This window comes from Procambarus clarkii, chromosome 73 (genome assembly GCF_040958095.1).
Source record: "Procambarus clarkii isolate CNS0578487 chromosome 73, FALCON_Pclarkii_2.0, whole genome shotgun sequence".
Taxonomy (NCBI): Eukaryota; Metazoa; Arthropoda; class Malacostraca; order Decapoda; family Cambaridae; genus Procambarus; species Procambarus clarkii.
The window spans coordinates 12,023,056-12,033,779 of record NC_091222.1 but is presented as its reverse complement, the minus strand read 5'-3'; the positions used below and the strand labels follow the sequence as shown (position 1 = coordinate 12,033,779).

The window sequence follows — 10,724 nt, the reverse complement described above, 5'->3', positions numbered from 1 at the left end:
GGTGGTGTTGGAAATTATATTCAGTCCTCGTGAACACTTTTTTATTAAGTTTAAACACTAGACTATTGTTTAAAGGAAATTAGAGTTAATATAAATACGAATCACCCATTCTCTTTTCCTTTATGGGGGTAACTTATGTTATTATGTGTGTTGGATTTCCGACATAATTCTGGGGATGGGGGGTGGGGGGAGATCACGGGTCATAGTCCCTTAAAGACAGTGATCACTTTATTCCTCTCCTTCAGAATTATAGTGTTGCTTTAATTTGAGTTTGCATTGTTGTGCTGCAATCCTTTGGGGGATGGATGTCTCATACTGCGGTTTCGGGTGCCGGAAGTATTGAACGTCGTTTTTCCTGCCAGTTCTAAAGGAACTAATATCTCTAATGTTTTGAGATTAGTGTTGCCTCGGCATTTTACTTTCACTATTCTCAAGATGCCCTGGCTGTCTGGATGAACAGAGACTATTTGGCCTATAGGCCACTCTGAGTGTGGCTCATCGCTGTCCACCAGAACTATGTCACCAGGGTTCAAGTGAATTATGTTGTAGGGGTTGCTTGCCCCGTAATGATACTCCCTCAGAGCAGTAAGGTATTCTCGAGTCCATACGTCATTCCACCGACTTATCACCCCCGATAGATGTTTGAAACGCTGAACCCAATCACTCTCTCGAACATATGAAGGATCCTCTGGTTCCTTGATCATAAGGAACACTAGGGTTCTGAGAGGTCTCCCATACATCAGATGAGCTGGACTTAATGGTTCACGCTGCAAAACATCATCAGAGAGGAAGGTAAGTGGTCGGTTATTAACTCGTGCTTCTATCTCTATGGCTACGATTTGGAGCTCCTGTAGGTCAATCTTTTGGCGGTTTAGGGTTTTCCATAGAGAACGTTTCACCATACCAATCATGCGTTCATAGAAGCCTCAGTGCCATGGTGATCTGGGAGGTATGAATTTCCAGTGGCACTGCCGTTGATTTAGGGCCATGTGCACCTTTGGGTGTGTCCAGATTTTCCTCAGACATGCTTCTCCTGCCAGTAAGTTGGACCCATTGTCTGAGATCATTAACTTAGGACAGGATCTACATGAAGCAAACCTGCGGAAAGCCTGTAAGAATGCCTTGGCACTCATATCGGGAGTCACTTCATGATGGACTGCCCTTGTTGTGGTACAAGTGAAAAGACAGATATATGCCTTTACTGGGTTTTTGTCCTTAGTGCCTGTTAGTGTTAGTGCTCCTGTGAAATCTATTCCCGAAGTCTCAAAGGGACGAATATGTACAACTCGTTCCTTTGGAAGGGGAGGAGGCCCTGGATATGGACACACTCTGTCATCGTATCACGGCAAAATAACACAGGATTTAATTATGGATTTTACTGTCTGCCTACCTTGGGGTAGCCAGTACTGTTGTTTTAAGTCTGTGAGAGTATCTAATACCCCACCATGCAGAGTGTTGTATTTGTGTATGTGTAACACACAATTAGTTTGCTTACTATGTGGTGACGAGGAAGCAATATTGGATTTTTTGCTTCCAGATCTATGTCTGCATGCTGTAAGTGGCCTCCCCATCTGATTATGTTATAATTGTTGGTATCTACCCAGAGACCCAGATCATTTTGTAGCTTCTTAGGAACATTGTCAAATTCTGTTCCGAATGTGTCTGTCTGAGCTCTTTTGACCCAGTACCTTAGGGAAGTAGGGAATTTATGCTTGATTCCTATTTTCTTTAGAAAATGAAACACTACTTGGGTGACACCTATTAGTTTGTTCAGTTCAGATTACCGATTAGGATCAACTACCAAAGTCCGAGGTCGTTCTGGGTTCTCAGTGGGAACAGTGACATTGGTCACAATCACTTGTGGCTTTTGTTTAGGCTTGTTTTTGTTTAGGTCGCTGATTAGCCACTGAGGTCCATTGAACCATATCTCTGCTATTGTTAATTGCCGTAAAGTCAGGCCTCGGGAGAGATAGTCAGCTGGATTCTCTTTGGTGGTTACATATCTCAGTTTGTACCCTGCCGACTACTCTCGTATTTCCTTAATGCGGTTACTCATGTAAGGATTTTTACCATCATTGTTTTTAACCCACTGTAGCACTGCCTCATTATCTGACCATACCACTGTTTCCTCAAAGTGGATGTTGCTTATGGCCTTGATTAGATAATGAGCCAATGTTACACCAAGCATTAAGGCTTTTAATTCCAGTTGTAGCAATGATCGTTTCTTTAATGGTGCCACTCTGGCCTTTGATGTGAGCAAATTGGCTTGCCTATTTGAGACCAGGTAAGCTACTGTGCCATAAGTCTTTCCTGAGGCATCACAGAATACATGTAGCTTAATTGTTTCCTTTTCATTTACTGTGTTCCGAGGGAACTTGACAGACTCTAGGATACTTAAATCTTTCACTAGCCTTTGCCATTTTTCTTGTAAGGTAGGTGTTAGAAGATCATCCCAGCCTATCTTTTATTGCCAACATTCCTGCATTATTAACTTTCTACTAATTAAGATTGAACTTAATAGTCCCAATGGGTCGAAGGGTTTGCTGACTTGTGAGAGTAATTTTCTCATTATTAGGTTTGTGGTATTTGGCTCCACCGACTTGATTGTCAACTGATTTGCTGTCGTATCCCATTCGACGCCTAGTACTTTTGTCGTCTCGGGTACCTGGTAGTCAGGAAAATCAGTTTCGATCAGTTGATTTAATTTGGCATTGTGGCAGACCCACAACTGGAGAGGAATATTTGCTCCCATTAATTCTTGATTGGCCTCGTGGTATATGTTCAGCAGTTTACTTTCACTGCTGGTTGTTCCTTGGAATTGTCCACTTACAAGTTATTGCTAATTTCTGTTTAATTTGGGCTATTGGACTTCTTCAAGTGCTTGTCTAAGGTAGCTTGAAGCAGAAACGGTGAAGACGTGACACCAAACAAAACAGACACAAACCTGTAAGTGATTAATTCACTGTTTGGATCGTTAGGATCCTTGATCCATAGCAACTTTGTGTAGTTAAGGTCTTCTTCTTGGAGACCTACCCTAAGGAAAGCCTTGCTGATGTTGGACGTATATGCGTAAGTCCCGATGCGGAACTTTAACAGCACGTCGTATAGCCTTTGTGTCAGGCTAGGGCCAGTCTGAAGGCAGTCATTTAGGGAAACACTATTCTGCTTGGTCTTAGCAATGCAATTGAATACTATCCGTAGTGGGGGTAGTAGCTGAATTTTTCAGTACAGGGTGATGTGGCAGGTAGGGCCCTTCCTTTGGGTTATCATTTGTGACAACTTCGATAAATTTGTTATCAAGTTGCTTCTGAATTATTTCATGGTACAATTTCAAGCTCTCGGGATGTCTTTGTAAGCGCAACACCTGTGATCTTAATTGGTTTTGTGCCATAAAATGGTTGACGGGTAGCTGAGCGTGATTCAGCTTCCATGGTAACCTGACCCAGTATTGATTATCTCTGTAGATAACTGAGTCCAGGTATTGTTTGTAAAGTTCAGTCGTCATCTGGACTAAGTTGTTCAGGGACAATACCGAGAGTTGCTAGGTCCCATAATTTATGTATAGGAGGATCAAGCTCATCCTCGGACATGTCTTTGAATTGTAGTGGAAACTGTTCTCCTAGTCATGCAACCATTACTGGGTTGGCATGTTGGTGGTCTACAGGTGCGGGTTGCTTCAGTCATAATACTGGGCCTGTTAGCAAATAGCCACCTGTAGACGTTTTTTTTTTTTTTTTTTTTTTTTTTTTGTTTTTTTTTTTTTTTACCACAGACGTGGCCACACATTTACAATGCTAACCAGCATATATACATTTTCTTCTGTCCTCCATGGACAGGGTTAGAGAAGTGTTAAACATACAGTTCAAGGGTTTATTGAACACTCAACCACAGAAGGTGATTCGGTGCTTTTAAAATGCTAAGCTAACCTACATACGTAAATACAAAGATACACAGATTTACGTACGCCCTACATAAAGTATTAGATGTGTCTTTTACATAGTGTCATTAATGTACATTCACAAAGGTGAAATGTAATTCTGATCAGCTTCCATATTTGCTTTATACCCATACATATACATACACACACACACATACATATATACACACATACATGCATTCACATACATTTGTCTCATTTACCCTGACAGGGTGAGGTAGCTGATAAAGAAACTAGTGTGCAATTAAGCACTTAATCACTGAAGGTGATGAAGGTGCTTTTACAAGCTCAGGTTATATAGTTACATCACATACATACATTGTATGATTGATACATTACATGGTCAATTTTGGATACAAGTCCAATATATCATCAAGTGCAATCTTGCCTGTACAGCTATCGACGTGTCGGACCTTAATGATGTAACTGAATGGGAATTAAATCATGCACTAAAGATGGGAAAATCAACTGCTCCTGGAGAGGATGGTATTACTTACAGTCTACTGAGATTAGTCTCACACGTACCAGGTAATCCACTATTAGTGTTGTACAGAATGAGTTTACGTGAAGGAGTATTACCTGATGCTTGGACAAAGAGTGTCATTGTTCCTATCCCCAAACCACACTCAGATAATTATAGACCCATATCTTTAACATCGTGTGTTTGTAAAGTGCTTGAACGTATTGTTCTTAACCGACTCATGTATCGTATACAGGGGCACCTGTCACCCCAACTGTTTGGATTTATGCCTGGGCTCAGTACACAACACTGTTTTGCTGAGTACTTCGCACATATTGAAGCTTCCCCCCAAACAGTCTTCATCGACCTAGCAGCAGCTTTTGATACAGCAAACAGAGGAATCATACTGGAACAGCTTGCCGAGCTGGGAATACAAGGAAAATTACTGAAATGGATAAAGGGCTATTTGTCTAATCGAACAGCATATGTTTTGTTTAATGGTGTTAAAAGCACAGAGAGCAAACACTTTGAACTGGGAACTCCACAAGGAGGGGTCCTCAGTCCCTTATTGTTCAACGTTCTGATGCATAAATTTATTAAAGATCTTCCAACTAATAATGAAGACACTGTCATTTGTTATGCTGATGATATATGTTTACAGGCTGCCACCGAGCCTAGAATGCAAGTTCTGCTCGACGCTTTTGCTACTAGAGCTGAGGAATGTGGCCTCCTTATCTCTGTACAGAAAACTCGTGCCCTCATTCCATGTGGTATTCCACCACCCAATTATCATATAGATGGGCGAGCACTTGAGAACTGCGAGTCTTACAGATACCTTGGTGTCCCCATTAACGACCCAGGGTACCTTTCTTCTCTCAAGAGGAGACTTTGGGAGAGATTAAAGCCCTTGCGGGTCCTTGTTGGTGTCAATCATGGGCTTAACGTGAGACTTGCTAGAATGTTTTATGTATCATTTATACGCTCTGTGATTGACTACAATGCTCTACATCTCACACTGTATACTGACAAAGAGCTGAAATCTCTTGAAACCTTGCAAAATGAAGCTATGCGTCTCATCCTTGGGGCTCCAAAGTCCACGAGAATAGTTAACATGAGAGCAGAGTTAAAATTACCTACCATAAGTGAGAGAATCTTGTCTATTAGCACAGTTTTCGGCGTGAAGGCATTGAGTAGATCTAGGCAACACATGAAGTTTCAAGCTAAACTTTCTAATATGCTACACTCACCTGAGGTCTATAGAAGAAGAACGAAATCTGATTATGTATATTGGTTCTACAAGGTAGCCAACTCCATCAAAATATTAAATATGTACCCAACTCGACTAATGATTAATCAGCCAATTACTCCATGGGATAACTGGGATCTATCAGTTGATTTTGTAAATGCGCCCAAGAAAGATAGTGTGCACACTACATTGTTAAAACAGTTAACACTGAAAAGCATCACTGAAAGTACTCAGAGTATGGGTAACGATGTTTATCAGTGCTATACCGACGGCTCTGTAGAAGAAGGTGGACGATGTACCGGATGTGCATGTAACATATTTGAACAATCTTCTCTCGTACATACAGCAATGAAGCGCGTCAATGACTGGGCAAGTACAACTCAAACCGAACTTGCAGGCATATACCTTGCCACTGAATTTTTAAAAGACAAAGGTAGTGGACTTATATACTGTGACTCGCAGAGTGCACTCCTGGCATTGAACGCACATAGTAGTGACACCCAGAAAATAGTCAGTGATATTCGAATGAATGTTTTAGCTGCCAAAGAAAACAGATTTGAGATTAAATTCCTATGGATACCATCACATGTTGGCATCTCAAGGCATGACACTGTTGATATGCTTGCTAAGTCAGCTTGCAGAAAACCAGTGGTAGAAATTGATATGGGTGTTTCATTAGCAGTGACAAAGAGAATACTTAAACAAATATCTAATGAAAATCTCACCGACCTAACAAATTCTCAAAGACCTGAAAGTTGTAGCATTAAATATTATGATAGATATCGTGAGGAGACATTCACATATGGGACTAATAGAACAAGAACCCGGCAATGTGATGTTATAGTGGCCAGAATACGCCTGGGATATAGACGTATCTGGCAGCTTTCTCAAAACCCAAATGTCGAGTACACAATGTGTCAACTTTGTGAAAGAGAAAACATGCACTCTCTTGAACATTATATTGTAGAATGTCCCATACTGAGTGACTTTCGCCCTCCTGGGCTAAAGTATGCTGAACTCTGTAGTTACTATATGAGTACTGGAACCTGTAGACGGTAACAGGTTCATTCCCTGTTTTTCATCCTTTCCTTTGATAAACTTATGGTAGACATCTGATCGCATAAGGATTCCAATATTGGAGAGGTTATCTGACGTGATTTTGTCAGCCAATTTGATTCCCTTTTTTTAAAGGAATTTGGCTGTTGTCCCTAGACCATATACATACAGGTCTGGTGGGAATATATCTACTACAAGAGCTTGTCTCGTTCGGACATAACCACCTAAACGTACTTTAGGTTGTACTACCTTGAAGACTTGGGCTCCCGAGTAAGTCAGGAATCCTGCTATGTCTATTCGTGTCTCTTGTACAGGTTTGAGTTTCAGGGCATCTACCAACTCCTTTGAGATAAAAGTCATTTGGGATCCTTGGTCAAATAATCCATGTATGGTAACCTTGGACTTTCCATTTTTAATGATCAATTGAGCAGTGGGTAGAGCTGATTTATGATCCGACCTTGTTGACAAGACACTTACGTCATGTAGCACGGTACAAAGATGTACTGAAGCACAAGTTCTTTCCTCCACCTGTGGTTTGGGAGACTTTGCACTTGAGTCCCTACAGAGTGCAGTATGGTGTTTACCCTTATGGCATCTATTACAGGTGCGTATTTGAGATGCACAGGTGTCGGGATTATGTGACCTTATGCACCTGGTACATTTACGTAACTCCTTGAGTAGTTTTATACGTGTAGCACGATCAGGGTGAGCTTTGCAGTTGTACATGGTATGTTGTTCTTCACAGAACACACATGACCTCCAGACGTCAACAGCATCTTGTAAAGTCACCGTTTTGGGTGACTCATTAACTGTAGGTTTGGAGGGACCCACTGCATATGCGCCCACACTGCCTTGTTTCCACTTTGGGGAGGGGAAAGTTGTTTTAGATTTATTTGGAGTACTGTTAGTACTCTGTTGTTTACTATTAGTGGTAGAAGGTTTAGATGTCGCTTTTCCATCTGCGTTATCTCGTTGTCTTTCTATGATGGATCGCAAACCTTCTGTTATCTCCTTTACTGTCAGAGAAGATTTGTTATATAAAACAAACAACTTATCCAGTACGTCACTGGAAAATTTGCGTTTCATATGGACTTGGATTATCCAGTCCAATTCCTCCAGATTCACTTTATTCTTAAGTGCCTTGAGCAAGGACTCAAGCTCCAATCTAAAGGCTTGGAGTGAGTCAGCTGTTCCATCTGGAGGGTTAATATCCAACAGCTTTTGGGTTAAAAGTCTGATAGTCCTTTGTGGGTTAGCATAATTATCCTTAAGGAGCTGTACTGCATTATCATAACCATCATCACTAAAGGTCAAATTACAGTCCTCTTTTAACGCTTCATCTTTTAAGACACCTTGCAAATCTGTAAATTTTGTTGTCTCTGCTACATTGGCATTAGAATCCACAGAATCAATAATTTTGTTCCAGAAGTTGTCCCAACTCTCATCCTCTGTACCAGAGAAAGTTGGGAGACTGAGTGATGGTAATTTGACTTCTGGTTGTGTTGGGTTTTGGAAAGCTGTGGCTGCAATGTTTGTAGTGGCCTAGTGTAAGGTTATTACATTGTCAAAGTGTTGTAATTTTGTATGTATTGTATCTTAATAATCTGCGTTTTCTTGTACTACAGCGTCCATTGCCTCTTCATCGCTGTTAGTAGCAGCAAGTACATCCTGATATTTCAGGATTTGCATTTGTATATGCTGATATTTGGTCTCTGCAACCTTATGATGGCCTTCCAGTTCTATATAATCAACTGGAGTTTGATTACATAAATCATCGCATTTTTTTATCTGTCGGGTTAAGTGGCCCTTCATTCCAGTGAGGGTCACTTTTACATTTTTGGCAGTAGACATAATGGCTGTATTTGCTAGCCGTGTTTGCAGATGTACTAGTGCTAAGTCTTGTTGGACTTTGATTTGGACTGTTTCTAGCACTTGAGCTAGTAGAGCAACTATTTTCTAAACTAGAGCTGTTTATCAAGGGAGCCGGTCGGCCGAGCGGACAGCACGCTGGACTTGTGATCCTGTGGTCCTGGGTTCGATCCCAGGCGCCGGCGAGAAACAATGGGCAGAGTTTCTTTCACCCTATTCCCCTGTTACCTAGCAGTAAATAGGTACCTGGGTGTTAGTCAGCTGTCACGGGCTGCTTCCTGGGGGTGAGGACCTGGTCGAGGACCGGGCCGCGGGGACACTAAAAAGCCCCGAAATCATCTCAAGATAACCTCAAGATAACCATCATTTAGAAAATACACTATATAATCATACACACTATAATTTGAGTGGTAACCTTGTGTCTATGCTGCATTTACTTCAAGTTAGCCCCTCAAAATCACTCTTAGTTGGTACAGAGACACAGATTAACACTCAAAGGTGAAATGATTATTGTTAAATTATTACTATAGATATGGTAATATTATGTAGACAACACAACTCGGGTTGTCTTAAGAAACTGCATAAAAATATGTGCTTGCTAGGTTGTAATATATGTTTAACTCTAGACAAGTGTAAATTCTTACCCTTACACCAGGTTAGCACAATAAATTAGACTAAGTTGCTGTACAACACCAGCCTAAAATGTCCTACCCTTGTGCAAAAATTAGTTGTAAATAAAGTGACATGCAGTAAATGTTACAGTAATGGTGCAATATTACGTAAACACTTAAAATTATAAAAATCATATACATTTATGGGTAAATTAGCCTCTTATCAACCACATGTAATGAAAATGTACAATTATTCTTTTGGTACAGGCCTCGGAACAATAATAGTGCTTGTTGTAAGTTCTGTTAACTATTAGCCGAGTTTGAAAAAGTTAGGCAAGAAAATGTATAGCAGTGTCTTCCTGCTATAATTAATGTATATGTAAATATTGTGTAAATATTGCACTAATGTTTATATATAGATCCTAATCAGGATTTTGTATCTAGGTTCAAAGGACCATAATTTATGTGGGAAAATCCTTACAGTTTTAATTCTTTTTCTTTTATGAATTATTACATATTTACTTTATATTTTAATTGACTTTAATATATTATTTTTATTTGATTAATTTTCTTAGTTCTTAGTAAGTTAGTTAGTGAGTGGACTGTATATACTGATTCAGCTGCTAGAATTTATCACACACAATTGGGGGGACAATTTGTAGCTAAAACTACTTGGAAGTGGATCCTTCATAAACCACAAATTGTTTACCTAGTCTTTGATATCAATTATAAATCATACCACATATGGTGGTCTAATCTACTATTATTTCAGCAAATTAAATTAATAACTACTAATACTATGTCTACAGTATTAAACACAAAAGGGCCTTAGCTGCTACTGTTGTTGGGCCTGCTAAGGCTGTGTAATGGTAGCATCAGAATTGGGTGTGGCCCTGTGCCTTAGAGTGCCACGTAATGGTGGCTGTCTGGAGGTCAACAAGGCTTGTTGTACAGCTAGTGGTAGCTATTCATACAATTATGTTGGGAGACAGCTTCCTGCTTCACTAACATCCTCACAATTACCTGTTTGGGATGTAAGGAATTAATAATGGTTCCCTAAACATATAAATACAGGTATGACATGGAATATGTGTGTGTAGAGTTGAGTAAACTCACTGTGTTTAGGGATTTAATCCCACGTCTTAACGATATTTCCTACAATAATAATGGCCAGTATTACATGCAATAGAAATACCGAAAATTGTTCTTCCCTTTATTTATGAGATCTTTGGTTGGGCGGATCGTAGAGGATTCTGTGTTGAAGCTCGGAGAAAGAACCTATGTGTTGTAAAATTCGTGAGGGAGAGCTTCCTCCCTGTGTTTACAAGTTGCTGTTGTTGTTGTTGTTCAGTTAGGGGCGACGACGATCGTGGGATCGGATGCGCCCAGCGTACCCTGTAAGGGTGAATCGCGAAGCCAGGAAAGGTGAAACACCAAGCCAAAACGCGAAACGAGTGACGCCAATCACTAGAAACTAATATGCCATACGGCAAATAAACGCACAGTCAAGCAGATGATTGGGGAGTCCCAGGAGTCCCTCAGGGT

At 40.5% G+C, this 10,724-nt stretch overlaps 1 protein-coding gene across 1 annotated transcript; it reads right to left on the bottom strand.

Moving 5' to 3' along the window:
- Window positions 1-260: 260 nt before the first annotated feature.
- LOC138356569 (uncharacterized) lies at window positions 261-911 on the bottom strand. Its single transcript, XM_069312773.1, has one exon. It carries the CDS (start codon window positions 909-911, stop codon window positions 261-263), a length of 651 nt encoding a protein of 216 aa, XP_069168874.1.
- Between the last annotated feature and the right edge of the window lie 9,813 nt (window positions 912-10,724).

Coding starts and splice junctions, on each gene's coding strand:
- LOC138356569 (XM_069312773.1), bottom strand. CDS start 911: ATGATTGGTATGGTGAAACGTTCTCTATGGAAAACCCTAAACCGCCAA.